Genomic DNA, 20,000 nt, shown 5'->3' on the forward strand with positions numbered 1-20,000 from the left:
TTATACAGCTGGAAAACTACTATAAAATAACCACCATAGGACTGCAAAAATACCTACTTCAGAAGGAAGGAAAACTGATCCAGATAGCAGCAAAACACGAGCAAAACAAAAAACTGTTCTCAGTATTTAAGGAAGCTGACAAATACAAACAAGAAATCATACCACCTAATAAACACGAAGAAGAAGAAGAAGATGATGAAGAAACACAAAAGCTATAAAACAAATGAAATCCAAACTAAAAATAGAACAGCAACGAACCATGATAAAACGATGGCAAGAAAAGCCCCTTCATGGTAAATACTGGACTAAACTAAACGCAAAAGAAATAGACAAAGAAAAATCCCAGCAATGGTTGAGAAGCTCAGGACTCAAAGCAGAAACAGAGGGATTTTTAATTGCAGCACAAGACCAAAGCCTCCCCACCAGAAATTACCAAAAACATGTAATGAAAAGAAATATTACAAGTAACTGCAGAATATGTGGAGATGGACAAGAAACAATAAATCATATTATCTCTGGCTGCCCAGTCCTGGCTAAGAAGGAATATATTCACAGACATGACAGAGTTGGAACCTACATACATTGGAAGCTATGCCAACATTATGGAATAACAACAGAAAAAGATGGTATAGGCACACACCAGAAAAGGTCACAGAAAACGAGAAAGCAACCATACTCTGGGATATGCCGATACACACAGATAGAGAAATTAAGGCCAACAGACCAGATATAGTTGTCAGAGATCATGAAGAAAAAAAATGCTTTCTAATTGATGTATCAATACCGGCTGATGACAACGTGTCTCTAAAAGAAATGGAGAAACTCTCAAAATACAAAGACCTCGAAATAGAGGTAACTAGAATGTGTAATCTGAAAACAGAAACAATTCCTATCATAGTAGGTGCATTAGGCATGATAAAAAATATTCAGACAAATACATAACAAAAACACCAGGACTTACAAACACATATAACATACAGAAAATTGCACTACTAGGCACTGCACACATCCTACGCAGAACACTTTCCATACAATAACCATCAGAGCATCACAACAAATCACAGCACATACCCAAGGCACACAGAGCTGCGCTCGGTAGTGAAGTGAAAGCACGCTATAAAAATAAAACTACTGAATAATAATAATAATAATAATAATAATAATAATAATAATAATAATAATAATAATAATAAATGCCCTGGCTAAATGCCCTGTTGCAGTACCAGGCAGTGGCTCTCATGGCTTCTGATCTTAACTGATTGGAAGTGTTATCATGTACATTGTTTTGTCTTGATATAAAAGATGGGCTACAGCAAATATTCTGCTCAATACCACAGATTTGCTTGTCAGTTGTTTGACCTTAACCAGTTGAGTATGTCCCTTAGTGGCTGACGATATGTGCATCTCTGATCACGAGCAGAAGTAGTGGGGGAGCATCATAGCCATGTGTTGAGAGGGATTCTTTGGGGTTTGAATAATTCACCTCTGGAAACATGGGTGGTTCTTTCAACATCCTTAAACAACCCTTATTCAGGGACCTTTTGAGTGGGATGGGCTACTCAACCTGAAGAAAATTCTAACTGGGCCCCACCTGCAAGGTCATGTGCTGTTTATCTTGATATGAGATCACCATGTCGCGCACATATGGTTGTGATGCATGTGCCTGGTGTACCTTTATCAGACGGGTAGTCATGATGGGTATATTGGGCTTCGTATATTTTACCCCAGTGTCACTTTGATGGCATGAACTGCTCTCTCACTCAATAATAATGATAATAATAATAATAATAATAGTAATAATAATAATGATAATAATAATAATAATAGTAATAATAATAATAATAGTAATAATAATAATAATGATAATAATAATAATAATAATAATAATAATAATAATAATAATAATAATCTCACATCCCACGCAAAATACTTTCTATGTAATCTCAAGTTTTAAAGCAAACATGATTTTCTTATGGTTTTTTAGACATTCACTAGTACAACACTAAGTACAAAACCAAATATATGGCACCCTAGGCATAACACCAACATGAACTTCCAACTTGTTGTCTCTTGAGGTCTCTGGGTGAGACTTGGAGCCCTTGGAGCCAAATTGTACAAATGTAAAGCAAAAATCAAACATAAAATAATAATAATGATAATAATAATAATAATAATAATAATAATAATAATATAATAATAATGTTAAAACAAGTAAACTAATTAGAATCTTGAGAAAGCTTGACAAAATACATATGTATTCACAATGATTTCGGATGGACTACGTACCTCGAGCTATGCATGTTATATAATATTCACATAGTTGTACATATAAACGTTATTTACACGGATAATGGAAGATTCATTTTATTAATAGAAAACCTTCACGGCCGTGATCCTAGCTACTCCACTGTAAAAGAAATACCTTTCTAATTTATGTTTCAAAAGATTGTAAAAACCTCAAAAGCTAAATCTGCGGAACTGGAGATTTCGAAATACGTTTTTGGCGTATAATTATTCTGTCAGAACTTCATTTAGATTTGCTTTTAAAACCATCTTCCCATGTGTATATTCAGTTTTCTTACAGGACAAGTAATTTACTGCTTTCCTTACACAATTTAAGTGTCAAAGTTAATTCGTAAAATGCTATCGCTATTGTTTTGTGAATTCAACTATCCACAGAGAAGCATTTCTCTACGTAGTCCGAAATTCTAAGCGTGCGTTTAACACTTCAGTGTTTTAGCTACTCACATAAACACACATTTATATACACACATATTTCAGATAAGTTTAATTATTGAACTATATATTTATTTAAAATATAGAGGTTCCAAAACATCCCTACATATACAGAAAAAAATCAATGAAAAAGAATCATACATAATTTAGTCAAATACATTCATCTACTTTAATTTATGCAACTGGTAAACAAAACACGAAACCATAAAAATAAAACAAATGAATTGGTTCTGTTGGATTTTTATTTTTAAAAAACGGCATCAGAGTGAATGCTTTGCCCCTATTTTATGAATTTCAGAATGCTCCCCCAAATAATTCAGCGCTACCATTACAGATCTCTTAACTTTCAACTCCCTAAACTTTTAACTCTCTTAACTGCATCGTTCAAAATTTGAACAGTTTTCTGTTCAACTTTAATACGTGGCAAAGCATGAGTTATTTTACTCTAGGTTTTAGAATCTCACATCGTCTATTCTTTACCACCTGAACTAGTCATTAAGTCGATAAGATCTTAATATCTAAAGATATTGTTACCAGCACACAATAAATCCTGAATACTCATTGCATTAAATTCTTTAAATCTCATTGTTTGCAATGTTTTTCGAGGTTAATTCAAAAACTTAAATCCCCCAAGCTTACATAATGTAATATTTCCAGAATTCTTTAACATTCTGATGTTTGTCATCAGCCTTTGTTGTCAACTGATAATTTATCTTAAGAATGGAAATAACCACCTTACCAATAAGCTAGAGTTGTGAATCATGTATAGTTGAATGAAAACGACTTCAATAGATGCCTACATTCAGTGTCAATGGAAGTTGTTTTTTAAGATGCCAGATATAATGTGTAAAAGCGGTGTTTCCTTGTGTGCGAAATATATATATTTTTCCGTACAGTATTGTTCGACAGCAAATTAGAAATGCTCGGTGACCCTGTCAATTAACAAAACCTGTGTAGCCATTGCTTTTCAGTTAGGTTTCCAGATGAAAGTCGATTTGAAGACGTATTTAATTATTCTCGGAAGATCAAGAATGATAAACAAGCAATGACTTAAATTCAAGTCTCTGACAAAAATGTGTAAAAATTTTTCGCAGTTTTGTATTCTGATGTCTATACTCCCTCCTTTGAGATAAAAAGTTGACGGAAACCACTTCCAAAATACACCAGATTCATCTTGGATATTCTACAATATCTTTCAATTGAGTTCGAAAATTCACTTCTGTCGGAATGCCAGCCCTTGCTTATTTTTATCATCTCAATTCCATTATGATTAGATCGTTTCTTTAACTTCAAAATCCACCCAAAATCCAACAACATTACTGCTGCAAGTAAATTTAACCTTTGTATAAAGAAATGGCTTGGAAGAGTGATAAGTGATGCTGCAACATATTATCGCCCAAGAATTTAACATTTCCTCCGTATTTCCCCCAAGTATTTTATAACATATCCGCGTTACTTTAAAAGTTTTACACTCACTTGAATCTCGTACGGCAACTTTATTTTCTTAGATGATTTCTAAGGTTGGCAGCGCAAGTCCTAATAATTCCACAACAAAACTTTGCTATCCCTTCCATTCTTTTCATAATCTTTAGCTTGGTATCTAATGATATTATGTGACATGATAAGCTAACAATACAACTGAATAAACTAAAATATTGTACTTCAGGAAATTAAGAAATTGCTTCACAAGTGATAGGTTGTATCACGAGCGAACGTTTTATTCTTCGAAGTCATAACTTAAATGTCTTGCTTAAAACAGAAAACTCGCCATTGATTTTCTCAAAGGTTTTACTAGATTTTAGTTTCTCTAAATTTACATTATACCAAACAGATCGTTATCGTGAATTAAAGTGACAGGTGGAGAAAAAATCTATTAAGCTGTATGAATTAAACTGTTTTATCTGCTGCTTCACTATGAGAACTATGACAAACCATGTAAATAATAAACTTAAAAATACTTACTCGAAAGTCTAATCCTTCACCACAGATGTGTGGCCCAGCCATATAACGTCTCACACCAAGCTTGGTTCTTTTATCAAATATCTAACAAATTAAAAATAATTTAGTTACATTTGTAAACTATAATGATAATGTATATTTTCTATCTACCTCATCTTCAGAATTTCTTTTAGGTTTTATACAATTTTTGATTATTTCAGTCCTTGCCATATTTACATATATTTATTTAGCTGCCCTATTTACACACACACACACACACACACACACATATTACATTTTGGAAGAGGTCTCGTGGAAGGCCCCATAGCAGGCCCTGTGACAGACCCCGTACCAGATGGCTGGACGTGATTAAGGAAGATCTCCAGAGGTACGATGTCACCTTGGAGGATGCAAAGGGACTAACACAGGACCGCCTGCGATGGCAGACATTGGTCGGCTCTGTACACAATGAAGCCCCAAGGGCCGGTAACCCGAGATGACCCTCTCCGCTATCGAGCAAGAGCTGAGAGAAAGAGAGAGAGAATATTTATATATAAATATTTTGTGATGGTAGCACAGAAACTAAACTTCCTGTTCAAGCTTAGCGCTGGGAAATGTATAGATTTCGGAATAAGTCGCATGAAAGAAACTGGGGATTGATCCAAGTGAAATAAAATTTAACAGGAAAAAAAAAAAAATGCAAAAGATACTATTACAAATTCAAAAAATTTCAAGGCGACATTTAATACTGGCTTCCAATTTTGGCACAAGGCCAGTAATTCTGGGGGAGGGCATAAGTCGATAACATCGAAACAAGTGCTCAACTGATACTGATTTTATAGACCCCGAAAGAATGAAAGGTAATGTGGATCTCGGCAGAATTGGAACTCTGACTGTTAAGACGGACGAAGTGCCGCTAAGCATTTCGCCCGATGTTCTAACGGTTGTGCCAGATCGCAGCCTCAAAGTGATATATAATCTATTATATAAAATCCGTTCTGTCTGTCTGTGTGTGTGTGTCTTCTAGGATCTCGGGCATCCTCCATCCGATTGCGCTCAAATTTGATATGTAGATACCGACGGTATCACGGCGTGTATAAGTCTTGAAAAAAATTACAAAAATCAATTCCAGGTGAGAATGCGATCGATAAAGTGAATAAAATCGTTTTTCTTTGGAATAGAAAAATAGTCTATCTTTATTTCTTCTTTTGCTGATGTCTCAAATTTAGGTTAAATCAGTGTTTCTCAAAGGGGAGGCCTACGGGACGGTCGGACAAGTTGTTTTGAGAAAATTTAGTTTAAATGTTTGACAACTCAACACCTTCCATTGGACGGGGGGCGTTTTGCTCGTAATTAATAACCCTTCAGTTATAACACCTCACAAACTCGGTCAGTTACACCATACATAAAATTCGTTACCATAAAATAAGTTCGTGTGTTTAGCAGTGAGCGAGCTCCGTTGCATTGAAGGTAAGTTCCACACAGTCTGTGATACAGCTACTATTTCTAGTCGTAACAATTTCACTTATTTTAGTAATGCTCAGACTAACTGAAGTCGATAGGATTTATAAACTGCTGATGGATATATTTGAATATGAAAGTTATCATTTATATGCCTTATAAGGTGGCTAGCTGGCAGAATCGTTAGCACACCGAGGAAAATGCTTAGCGGCATTTCGTCCATTCTTACGTTCTGAGTTCAAATTCAGCCGAAGTCGACTTTGCCTTTCATCCTTTCGAGGACGATGAAATAAGTACCAGTTACGCACTGGGGGTCGATGTAATCGACTTGCCCCCCCCCTCCAAAATTTCGGGTCTTTTACCTATAGTTGAAAAGCTTATTTGTATGCTTTATATGTGGTATAAATATTTATTTATCCTATGTAATTTACATTTGAAGGTACGGGTGTATTTACAACAGTTGGTTTCTCTGAATAAACAGATCTATATTCAAAACCATTCCAGCCATAACCATCTCGATGTTTTGTAGGTATAGTGCATAGTGTATGGGGAACATTATGCGATGAATGGTTTTTAAACGGTAAAATGTAACTTGAGAGAGATTTGGTTTTCATTTGTTGCGGGTTAAATGATTGCATAGAGGATCCTTTATTGACTCTTAGCTATGAAGAACAGAAAATATTAGCTAATAATGGATGGTGTATAATCAAACGAATTAACTAAATCCGCTATATTATTAGTATTTTAGAGGCCCTTTCCCGAACTACACCGGCAGGGCTAAAAAAGCAGACGCTGTTCTTGTTCAGCATTAGAAAAAGCTCTGATTGAGCAAACCTATAATAAAAGCTTTCCAGCTGTAGCCACATCATATTATTCTTTGGTACAGTGACCCAAAAGTAATCCAGGGCTACCTTCTCCAATGCACCATTTTCTAAAATTGTTGGGTGGGATCGAAGCTGTAGATAAGACTAGGACGGGAGTAACTAAAAGACGTATTCAGGCATATCCAGTGAATGAATATCACTTGCATCCATAAGATTGCTGTTGTTCCTTTACTTACACATTAACAACTTCACACATTGTTTTAAATGGTGTACTTCACGCAATTACAAGTTAGCCATCATTTAATAGATTTAATATCGAGACGTTCCAGTTGTGAACACCTCCACGATTTTTTTTCAGAAACAGTGTGAAAGAACTTCCATAATATATAAAGGCAGTGATTTGAAGGAGATTCAACTGCCATTTCTAGCAAATTGAGTGACAGCACAGAGTAACCATTCTTGGTTTGTTGGCATATTTGACATTCACGATAACCTATCTTTTCTCACAAAACATCGGAGCGCGAAGTGCTCCTCACGAACATAGATTCGTGAGATGGTTGTGATCTGTAAATAGTTTTGAGTAGGAACCGGAAACAGGCGTATAAACACGCAATGCGCATGTGCACGCTGGATTCATAAAACGGAATAGAAGAATAAAACCGCAATACGCATGTCAAACAAGTTATATGGTGGTCTGCATGCCACGTCTGACACCACTATCACACAGCTTTGCTGCAATTTTCTTGTTGCGCCATATTGTCAATGAATGAAGCCAAGGAAGTCTCCAAGTGTGACTTGGCGGCTTCCTTCATTTGTTCTCTCACAGTTTTGAACAATTTTTCGATGGGAAGGGTATGGTTTGATTGCTCATCCACTATTTTAGCTCATCACTTCACGGACTACCTCATTTGTCTATTAACATGTTGTGTGAAATAATGAAACAACAACCATATTGTCTTAAAAGTTATGGTTTAAAAAAGAAAACACAATTGTAACAAACACACACAAAAAAGAAAGAAAACTCGGTCAGCAGTGAATAAATATTAGTATTAACTAAAAGTTATAAAACTTACCTTAATACTTTTATCCCAGCCACCTGTAATGAAAATATCGTTGTATTCCGGACTAAACTTCAGAGAATAAATACGATTCGTGCAATATTCTTCTCTGTCAGGGGAATTCTCTCCTCCATACGTTTGTAAAATCTGCAATAAAGATCTTCAAAAAATAAGAAACTTCTCTCTCTCTCTCAACATGCGTATATGATGTGTGTTTTGGTTATTGATTAATTATTAAAATTTTTTTACACAAGGGCAACTTGGGAGAGGTGGGGATGAGTCGATTACATCGACCCCAGTGTTCAACTGGTACTTATTTTATCGACCCCGAAAGGATGAAAGGGAAAGTCAACCTCGTCCTTTAGGGGTCGATTAAATAAGTACCAGTTACGCACCGGGGTCGATATAATCGACTTAATCCGTTTGTCTGTCCTTGTTTGTCGACCGGCAAAATACCTTTAAGCGTTTCGTTCAGCATGCTAACAATTGTGCCAGCTCGCCGCCTTGTTTATTGATTAATAATAATAACACATCTTAAAAGATTCTTGCTGTGATGCCATCGGAATATATGAGGTGCATTCCAGAAGTTTTGCGACATTTTTAGAGGAGGCAGTAAAATCTGTCCAAGATTATTTTGATTCTAGTCTATCATTACTATTACATCTAATAAGCTGTAACAGCTCTTTGAACACACCCTACTAAACACTGCTTGTCACAACTGACTAGTTTGCAGAATGCAGTCGGGATGTGAAGGCAATTTGGGAGCTCGATATGCAATAAAGTGTTGCGTTAAACTGGGCAAAAACGCTGCACAAACTTATGAAATGTTTCACATTGCTTAAGGATTAATTTGTATGAGCCGAACATAGGTTTTTCGCTGGTGCAAGAGGCCAGACGAACAAAGTCCATTGGGAAGCTCGTAATGACACTCTTTTTCGACAGCAAGGTAACCAGCTCCATCTACTGGTTTCCCTCTAGCTAGGCGGTCAACAATGTGTACTTTGTGGAGATTTTGAAAGAGTTCAAGGAGATATTTCGTCGCACCAGTCCAAGATTCCATCCTGGTAGCCAACTACATCAATTCGGTTTCTCACCCTTCCAACAGCCCAGATTACTAGTTTTGTTTTAGAAGTAACCAAATTTGAAGTTACTTAAATAAGGATTTTTATTCGTATATTATAGAAGGGAGAGACCTCAGTAAATAAAAATTAAGTAATATATGCAAAAACAAGAATTGAGTACCGATCCTCTATAGATATAATTAATATTATTATTTTTTATATAAAGGACTATATATATTATATATCCAAAATTTATTAATTCTTTCAGAAGTAACAAAATATTGTTGCAATAAGAATAAAATTTGTACTTTATACAGTACTATAATAATTATTATTGTGGTCATTGATTTTAGTTAATAAGTCAAATAAAATTATTCATTTATTATTATCATCATCATTGATGTTATTATTATTATTATTATTATTATTATTATTATTATTATTATATTATTATTATTATTATTATTATTATTATTATTATTATTATTATATATTATTATTATTATCATTATTATTATTATTATTATTATTATTATTATCATCATCAATTAATTGATAAATTAAATTAATGTATTTGTATATATAATTATTTAGTATAATGAAAACATCTTATTTGCAATATGTAATTAATATTAAATTACTAATATAATGATGTATTTTACAGTAACAACAAGAATATTCACTAAAAGGATTCAAAATACTGAATTAATCCACTAAAAAATCACGCACATAATACATAAGCATTTGAATTAATTTCTTTACAATCCAGCTGTCCTTTCACGTGGAATTTCGTCCATCTTTAAACTTTATATATAAGATGAGACTTATATAAGTGAATTGAATTGTTTATATATATAAAATAAAATGTATGTAAGTTGAAACAAATTGTTGGCTATTTTAGTCTTTTAATGACTTTTTAATGCTATATTATGTTATATTATATTCATAGTATATCATGTTATATCATAATATAAATAAATTATTGGATTGTCAATAGTATCTCTCTATTTAATTTATTGTTTATATATATACTGCAGCGTGGAATCTAACGGTTTTCGTGTGTTTCTATATAGCTTATAACCACCTTCTACACTGCAATTGTTTTCGTTCCAGCACACGATCTCAGATCAAGTCACTTTATGTACAAGTACATCTCCGTAATATATATGTATATATATATAAAGGTGGTTATAAGCTATATAGAAACACACGAAAACCGTTAGGTTATAAACACCTTCCACGCTGCAGTATATATATATATATACTCCGGAGCGTCGGCTGCGGGGTCATTCCGAAAAGCTCTACCTGCGACGATTTCATCTGAATCGAAGGAGAGGAGCTTTCTCCGTCCGGGTTGCGGATCCGTGGAACAAGCTGCCAGACGAGATGGTGAAGATGCCGACGACCGCTTTGTTCAAAGCCTCCCTGGACCTCAAGTGGCCTGAACTCTTTACATGAACACCACCCTGTACTTAACTCCATGTCCCCCTACATGGCCTTGCTATTTGCTTTTGAGCCAAATTAACTAACTAAACTAACTAACTAACTAAACTAACTAACTAAACTAACTAACTAACTAACTAACTAACTAACTAACTAACTAACTAATAACTAACTAACTAACTAACTAACTACTAACTAACTAACTAATAACTAACTAACTAAACTAACTAACTAACTAACTAACTAACTAACTAACTAACTAACTAACTAAACTAACTAACTAACTAACTAACTAACTAACTAACTAACTAACTAAACTAACTAACTAACAACTAACTAACTAAACTAACTAACTAACTAAACTAACTAAACTAACTAACTAATAACTAACTAACTAACTAACTAACTAACTAACTAACTAACTAACTAACCTAACTAACTAACTAAAACTAACTAACTAACTAACTAACTAACTAACTAACTAACTACAACTAACTAACTAACTAACTAACTACTAACTAACTAAACTAACTAACTAACTAACTAATAACAACTAACTAACTAACTAACTAAACTAACTAACTAAACTAACTAACTAACTAACTAAACTAACTAACTAATAACTAACTAACACTAACTAACTAACTAACTAACTAACTAATAACTAACTAAACTAACTAACTAACTAACTACTAACTAACTAACTAACTAACTAACTAACTAACTAAACTAACTAACTAACTAACTAACTAACAACTAACTAACTAACTAACTAACTAACTAACTAACTAATAAACTAACTAACTAAACTAACTAACTAACTAACTAACTAACTAACTAACTAACTAACTAACTAAACTAATAACTAACTAACTAACTAACTAACTAACTAAACTAACTAACTAACTAAACTAACTAACTAACTAATAACTAACTAACTAACTAACTAAACTAACTAACTAACTAACTAACTAACTAACTAACTAACTAACTAACTAACTAACTAATAACTAACTAACTAACTAAACTAACTAATAACTAACTAACTAACTAAACTAACTAACTAACTAACTAACTAAACTAACTAACTAACTAACTAACTAACTAACTAACAACTAACTAACTAACTAACTAACTAACTAACTAACTAACTAACTACTAACTAACTAACTAACTAACTAATAACTAACTAATAACTAACTAACTAACTAACTAACTAACTAACAATATAACTAACTAACTAACTAACTAACTAACTAACTAACTAACTAACTAACTAACTAACTAACTAACTAACTAACTAACTAACTAACTAACTAACTAACTAACTAACTAACTAACTAACTAACTAACTAACTAACTAACTAACTAACTAACTAACTAACTAACTAACTAACTAACTAACTAACTAACTAACTAACTAACTAACTAACTAACTAACTAACTAATAACTAACTAACTACCTAACTAACTAACTAACTAACTAAACTAACTAACTAACTAACTAACTACTAACTAACAACTAACTAACTAACTAACTAACTAACTAACTAACTAACTAACTAACTAACTAACTAACTAACTAACTAACTAACTAACTAACTAACTAACTAACTAACTAACTAACTAACTAACTAACTAACTAACTAACTAACTAACTAACTAACTAACTAACTAACTAACTAACTAACTAACTAACTAACTAACTAACTAACTAACTAACTAACTAACTAACTAACTAACTAACTAACTAACTAACTAACTAACTAACTAACTAACTAACTAACTAACTAACTAACTAACTAACTAACTAACTAACTAACTAACTAGCTAACTAGCTAACTAACTAACTAACTAACTAACTAACTAGCTAACTAGCTAACTAGCTAGCTAGCTAGCTAGCTAGCTAGCTAGCTAACTAGCTAGCTAGCTAACTAGCTAACTAGCTAACTAGCTAACTAGCTAACTAGCTAACTAGCTAACTAACTAACTAACTAACTAACTAACTAACTAAATATTCTGTTTGTAATCTTTCTTTTATTTGCTTCAGTCATTGAATTGCAGCTATGCTGGAGCAGCGCCTTTAAAGGTCCAGTTGAACAAATCGACCCCCGTACTTATTTTGAAGCCAGGTACTTTTCTACCGCTTTCTTTTGCCGAATCTGTGTGAATTGACCATCATCAGTGGTCAAGCGCTGGTGAGAGACAAATGCAACGCACAATTAGGCACACATGCAAATTCAAGTCAGAGTTTCTGCAAATGGTCCGTTATTATATGAAATACTCATTACGCATAGTAGAGAGTATTCATTTATTTGAAATCTAAGCTTCATTTCGTCGGTGCTTGCAGTTTTTAGAAGAACGGAGTAAAAAAACTCGGAGTAACAATTGAGCGAAACCACAGTTTCGAATGAATAACTACACACACGCGTGCGCGTATATATAAATGCATACATACACAAACACACATATGGATACTGAATACTTATTTCTTTACTACCCACAAGGGGCTAAACACAGAGAGGACAAACAAGGACACACAAACGGATTAAGTCGATTATATCGACTCTAGTGCGTAACAGGTACTTATTTAATCGACCCCCGAAAGGATGGAAGGCAAAATCGACTTCGGCTAAATTTGAACTCAAAACGCAGCGGCGGCCGAAATACCACAAAGCAATTCGCCCGGCGTGCTAACGTTTCTTCCGGCTCGCCGCCTTTGGATACTGAATACTAAAGGAATTATTGTAGGCATTAGTAAGAATAAAGACTAGTAAATATGATTGTTCGAATTTGCAATTGTAGTCGATAAATTATAATGTTTTTAGGTAAGGTTATGATTTAACATCCAGCGAGCCTCAAATGAGGTTTCTATACAATGGTTCGACCTACTAGAAATAGCCGCCTAATCTCTTTCATATCACACCCTACCTTCTTATAAAAGGAAATTTGATAAGAATGACCAAACAAAAACGACATGATCACAGCTGTCATAACTTTGATTTAAGTTAATTTGATCAAGGCTGACCTGGGGCTATATAACAGCAACATCAACAAGAATAAGAATTATGGTAACATGAACAGCATGAGACATATGAGTATTGATATTTCATCAATTTAAAATATATGACACCCAATGCAACTATGAAATAAATCAAGAGAAATCGACTTTTCTTACACTTCCTGCAGTTAGGTTTGTTAATGAAAACAAAAAGAAAAACACGTGGAGATGGTCTGATTGGAGGTGACAGGACGCATTGTTAGATAAAGTTGTTTGGACTACCTCAAGTTTTAACTATGATTTATTGTCTCTCATGGTGGCTTTGCCTATTTTCTTGTAAATTATTTATTTGACGTATTTCTTTAGTATCTATTTTGATTTCTTTTCTCTCCCACTGAACGCTATGGAATAAATCAAGTCTGCAATCTGGTTTCAGTTCCAGGTGGAACCAATTCACTAAACATATATTATTAAACTCCCATCTCGAATTTTGCAACTTTAATTAGCAAAATCAGTTAACAACATAAATTACCGAAATCGATTAATTTGATCAAAACCATTTCCCACCATTTTCCACAACGGCATGAAACAAAACATGCCTGCATTTCAAAAGCTATTGTAAACATACGCATAAGAAAACCATTTCCGAAATTAGACACCACAAAAGGCACAACACATACTGCCATACCAATGGGTCTCACAAACAACATCTGAAAAATAATGAAAACCTCTGTAAAATTCTCTTATTTCATCATCCTAAGTCATTCTCATTTTTTCAGTGACCAATAGTATTGTTTCCAGAAATTCATATTTGTCTGTATGTCACTCACCAGTGGTCCCTTGCTCTTAATATTTCTTCGTAAACAGAAGGCGGCGATCTGGCAGAATCATTAGCACACCGGGTAAAATGCTTAGCGGCGTTTCGTCTGTCTTTATGTTATGAGTTCATATTCTACTGAGGTCGGCTTTGCATTTCATCCTTTCGGGGCCGATAGAATCAGTACCAGTTGAGCACTGGGGTCAATGTGATCGACTTCAAATAAGTACCTATTGAGCACTGGGGTCGATGTAATCGACTTACCTCCTTTTTCGAACTTGTACCAAAATTTGAAAATATTCTTTCTTCGTAAACAGATGGCGACGATCTGGTAGAATCGTCAGCACACCGGGTAAAATGCTACGTTCTGCGTTCATATTCCGTCGAGGTCGACTTTGCATTTCATCTTTTCGCGGTCGATGAAATAAGTACCAGCTGAGTACTGGGTCGACTTAATTCTTACCCCGAAATTGCTGGCCTTGAGCCAAAATTTGAAATCAATAATTTTTTGTAAACTTCGCTCTAGCGCTTGACATAAGCAAAGTCTTCGATCTTGACTTTTATGGCAATCTCTTAGCTAAGTTATTCATTTATGGTACCATCGATTTCTTGAATCGCAGCTTCCTGTCAGACCCCAACATTGCATAAAAGTTCTGAAAAGTCTCCTTCTGATGTATGCTCTGTCATCTCACATCTACACCAAGTTGTACTTTTATCATTGCACTTTTGTAATTACTTGCTGTTATTTTAACACTCGTTTTCAGTTGATATCTCCCCTCAGTCCTCTTTAACTTTCCATACCCGACTATCATCCATGCACAACCTAAGTATCTCACCCCTGAAGTACATTGAATCCATGAGCAGGGATCTTAAGAGTGTCCACGATTGGTATATGAAATCCTAGCATGTTTCAACAGCACAGATACACAGTCATCACACATCAGTAAACGGAGTTGTACTTTACACATCGTAGTGATAGAAAACAGACATCTAAACACCCCCTTGTCCCATAAATGATAGATACCGCAGTGTCTAAGGATCTCACATGGCAACCTCATATTTCGAATTTAGGTAGAGTGAGTGTATGTGGATTTGGTTAATGAAGACTGCTGTGATTATTGCGATTGCAGTAGATTGTCCAGAGGAAAGAAACCAGATGTCAGTAAGTGGTCTGTTGTGTGCTTCAAGCGTTTTGTTAGCGATTCTCTGTCGACTGAATTTCCTTAGGCTGTAGTCTATGTTTGTGTATATGTTTGTGTGTGTGAGAGAGAGTATGTGTGTGTGTATGAGAGAGAGAGAGAGTATGTATGTGTGTGTGTGAGAGAGAGAAGGGGTGTGTATGTGTGTGTGAGCGTGAGAGAGTGAGAGAGAGAGAGAGAGAGAGAGAGAGAGAGAGAGAGAGAGGAGAGAGAGAGAGAGAGAGAGATAATAGTAGCCTTTCGAATACGTGAGCAAGAGCAATACTCTGGCATGGATCTTTCTTGATCTTTGTAGATGATCAGTAACTGGTTAGGGGTAAAGTTTTTTTCTATGGCCCCTGAAGAGGAAATTTACGGATCGGCAAAAGGGACCAAGACAAAATGTACCAGACTTATAAAAAAAAAATATGGGGGCCATTTCTTTGAGGAAACCCTTCAAAACGGGGTCCCAGCATGTCTGCAGTCCAATGACCGAAATAGATGAAAGATAAAAGCAAGATAAGATATTTCTCTGTGAAAAATAATGAAGACCATTTCTAAATGGATAATAATCTATTAACAAAAAAATACTGACATACTTGCATCGTTCTAGAATCGTACAACCTTACGGCGAAGTCTGCTCCACCGGTAGCGAATACTTGGCCATCCAAGCAGAAGTCGACTGCATTAATTTGGTTGTTTTTCTCTGAAATATATATTAAAAGAGAAAAAGAATAAGATAATAAAAAAATTGATGTCAGACGAAATAATTTTTTTTCTATGCGCCATGTATTGAGAGGAAATGAATGGAGAGTGAGTGAATTAGTTGTAAAATTTTCGCTAGAGTGAAGCGTTCTATAAAACCATTATTTCTAAAAGGCGATGAACAAGCTGAATCAATTATCTTGAAGCATTCCATTGCCAATGATTAAAGTATAGAAATATTGAATCTAATTCAAAGAACATTGTTCTACACACTTCACCCTCATTGATTTATGTATACTGTCCCATACTGTACACACACATACATACAGTGGAGAAACATGGTCTAGTGGTTAGGTTGTTGGATTCATGATCCTAAGATTGTGGCTTCGATTCCTGGAGCGGGCGATGCATTGTGTCCTTAAGCAAAGCACTTCATTTCACATTGTTCCAGTCCATTCATCTGGAAAAATGAGTAATCCAGCGACGGACCGGTGTTCCGTCCAGGTGATGGGAGTATATACACCACAAAAACCACCGAAAATTCGACTCTATTAATCGAAGTGTACAGTATTACGGCCCATCTTACTAATGGGTTTCACACTAGAGGTTCAAAGGAGTGTTAGGCAACAATCCGGTTATTCAAGCCTGCGTTCTTCAGAGGTATCCGTTATGGAACATGTGTATGTATATATGTGTATGTGTGTATGTATGTATGTATGTATGTATGTATGTATGTATGTATGTATGTGTGTGTGTGTGGTGTGTGTGTGTGTGTGTGTGTGTGTGTGTGTGCATGCAAGCATATTAGTGTCTTTGTGTATAACTTTTCAAGTATTTATATCTGAGCTGCCACAAAAATAAATGACCTTTCTCTACTAATTTGGAAATAGTTGATATCCATCCAGGTCTATTAATTGGGAAAATGCTGTTATGATACTTTACGTTTATTTCGATCCTTAATTTTTGCTTTTTACTCAGGAGAGAAAGCAGTGTCTACGCCATTCATAGGGCCTCCGAGGCCAATGTAAGAGAGGTAGTTAGCTACAAACCGGAGACCTTGTTGTAATGTTTGCAACAGAGAAGACTTCGCTAAAGGCATCTAAGGTGCGTGTCTGTTAGTAGTATGAATGCGGACGACGCATTATTCTCTCATCTAAGTAGGCCTCGGCGGGATTTGAACTCAAAATGCAAAGAACCAGAACAAATACCGCAGGGGCAACCGATCCAACATTGTTATAGTTCTGCCAATCCACCGTTCTAGAATAGTAATTTGTGTTTTCGATCTTAAAAGGATAAAAACTAAATAGAGCTCGGTGGGATTTGAACTCAAAACATCCAGCATCGAAGCAAATAACACATGTTACTCTAATATGACGTACTAATTACTCTTTCATTTCGCCACATATTTGTATCTTTGTAATGGAAGTCAAATAGAGCCTGTCCTTTTCATGATCTTTGTATATCGAAAATATTTTTTAGCGATTTTTAAGAGAGAAAAAAAAAAGAGGGTTGATTTTACTCATAAACCTTGTGTATAGTGCTATTGATTGGGATTATTTTGTGTGCGGTTCTTTACAGTTGATCTCGAGAGCCATTTGAATCTACACTACTTTTACCCTGACGATTCCGTTTCTAACCTGACAATCTTGATAGAGATACTTAACGTTTTGAATGTTGCATAGTAGTCCCAGAATACTGAGGTGCAGTCGAACATCGATTATTTGGACATGAATTTTTCGAATTTCGGTTTATCCGAACTATATCACATGGTCAAGTAATTATCTTCAGGATAGCTTGCCTTGTTTGCAACCAAATCAATTATCCGAACAAAAATACTCGTTCGTTCGGATAATCGATGTCTAACGGTACTGTCTGATAACTAGCAGATGTGAAATATGAAGAATACACTTGTGATTACATTTGGAAACAGCATTTGTGTCGCAATAGAATATTAGACCTGCATTCCTATTTCATGGAACTGATATATAGTGGGCTGTCAAATTCGTTCGTTTTTCTTTTCCATTTATTTTAATCCTTATTTTTCATAAACAATTTTAACAAATCAGTCAATAATAGACTCTGCTTCATTTTTCACGATTTCATACCAACATTCCACTAGCGAGTCAATACCTTGATTCATTTGTTAAAATTGGTTTCAAATTTTGGCTCAAGGCCAGAAAGTTCGGGGGAGTGGTTAGTCGATTATATCGACTCAACTGGTACTTATTTTATCGATCCTGAAAGGATGAAAACCAAAATGAACCTCTGCGGAATTTGAATTCAGACCGTAAAAACGGATGAAATGCCGCTAAGCATTTTGCCCCGCGTGCTAACGATACTGCCAGCTCGCCGCCTATTATTTGTTAAAAATGTTGATGAAAAATAAGAATTAAAATAAATTTAAAAGCGAACGAACAGAAACAATTCATATGACAACTCGGTAGGTCCACCGAAATAGCCTCTACGCGGTGGCGTGATCTACTAAAAGTAGCAACCAAATTTCGATTTGGGATTGAACAAAAACGAGAACGACATATACATTTATCATAAATACAAACATCGAGAAACCGACCTTCAATAGATTCCACTAAAATTCCTTCTTCAGTTTCCGCTGTTATCACCTGACCGTCAGCTGTAGTGGCCAGGATTGACGTGTCGTTCTCCGGATTGAATCTAAGGCACATAACAGCATCGCTAGAGAGTCGCGAATTACGCAGTTGATTGAGTAAACGACCTGTTTCAGTAGAATAAAGCTGAAAGTAAACAACCGTTATGAAGTATGTTAATAAAGCTTAAAGAAATGGTTGTTCTACTACAAAATGACATCAAACTGAAATTACGTTCTTTTTATATATTTTAATTTCATTATTTATTATTATTGTTTTTTTAGCAATTCATCTTCACTAAATTCCAGTGTTATCTTCACAAGACACAACATTTTCGGTTTATTACAACGCAAAAAGCCTATTTATGTATCGAATGAATATAATCGGTTTATTCAACTTCTCAAATAGCGCTAGTTAATTTTTTCGCTTTTTCATTTTTTTCTCTGGTTTTGAAAGACGTAGAAGTTCGCTTCGCCACCGTGTGATTGGGGTTCAGCCCCTGAGCACGGCACCTTGAGGCAAGTTGTTTTCCAACATTATTCTCTGGTCGGTCAATGCCGTGTGAGCAAAATTCTGTAGCCAGAAACTGTTAAGAAGCGCACTGTACATAGATGTATATATATATATATATATACACACACACGAGGGGTGCTGAAAAGTTCCTGGCTTGAAGGATATCGCAAATACTTGGTTGGAGGCCCAAACTTCCGAGGTCTATTACAGGGCTTAGAAAGCCTGAAGGACCACAGCAATAAGTGTGGGAATCTGAGAGGGGAATATGTTGGATAAAATCACGAGTAACTGATCATCTTGTATTTCCTTTTCTCCAAAGCCAGGAACCTTGCAGCATTCTTTATATATATATATATATATATATATATATATATATATATATATATATATGTAGGTCCCGGGTTGATTCGGGGTTAACCACAGTAAATAAGGTACTCAATACATAGCAGAGTAAAATTAATTTATTATATAGAAGGAGCTTCTACAGGACTAGAACTGTTTCATTCAAGAGAAATCATCAGGAAGCTAGTTAACAAGAATTGTTTTGGCGTTTATACATTTAGGCAGGTTTAAAGGGGTGGTGGTGGGGGACTTTTTGGGGGTAGGCATAGCGCAAAATATCATACTTAGGGGAGTGGTCAAGGAGTCAGTGGTAAAGT

At 34.9% G+C, this 20,000-nt stretch overlaps 1 protein-coding gene across 1 annotated transcript in view; it reads right to left on the reverse strand.

Annotated features, from left to right (window-relative positions):
- Positions 1-20,000, reverse strand: part of LOC115209873 (WD repeat-containing protein 38-like) — an 81,944-nt gene that overhangs the window by 14,278 nt on the left and 47,666 nt on the right. Inside the window, exons 3-6 of the mRNA XM_036508556.1 lie at positions 18,795-18,975; positions 16,117-16,223; positions 8,033-8,164; positions 4,699-4,779 (exon numbers count right to left, since the gene is read on the reverse strand). Coding sequence (XP_036364449.1) covers positions 4,699-4,779; positions 8,033-8,164; positions 16,117-16,223; positions 18,795-18,975 — 501 coding nt within the window. The remainder of the gene's footprint in view (positions 1-4,698; positions 4,780-8,032; positions 8,165-16,116; positions 16,224-18,794; positions 18,976-20,000) is intronic.

The sequence above is a fragment of the Octopus sinensis genome, linkage group LG1 (genome assembly GCF_006345805.1).
Source record: "Octopus sinensis linkage group LG1, ASM634580v1, whole genome shotgun sequence".
Taxonomy (NCBI): domain Eukaryota; kingdom Metazoa; phylum Mollusca; class Cephalopoda; order Octopoda; family Octopodidae; genus Octopus; species Octopus sinensis.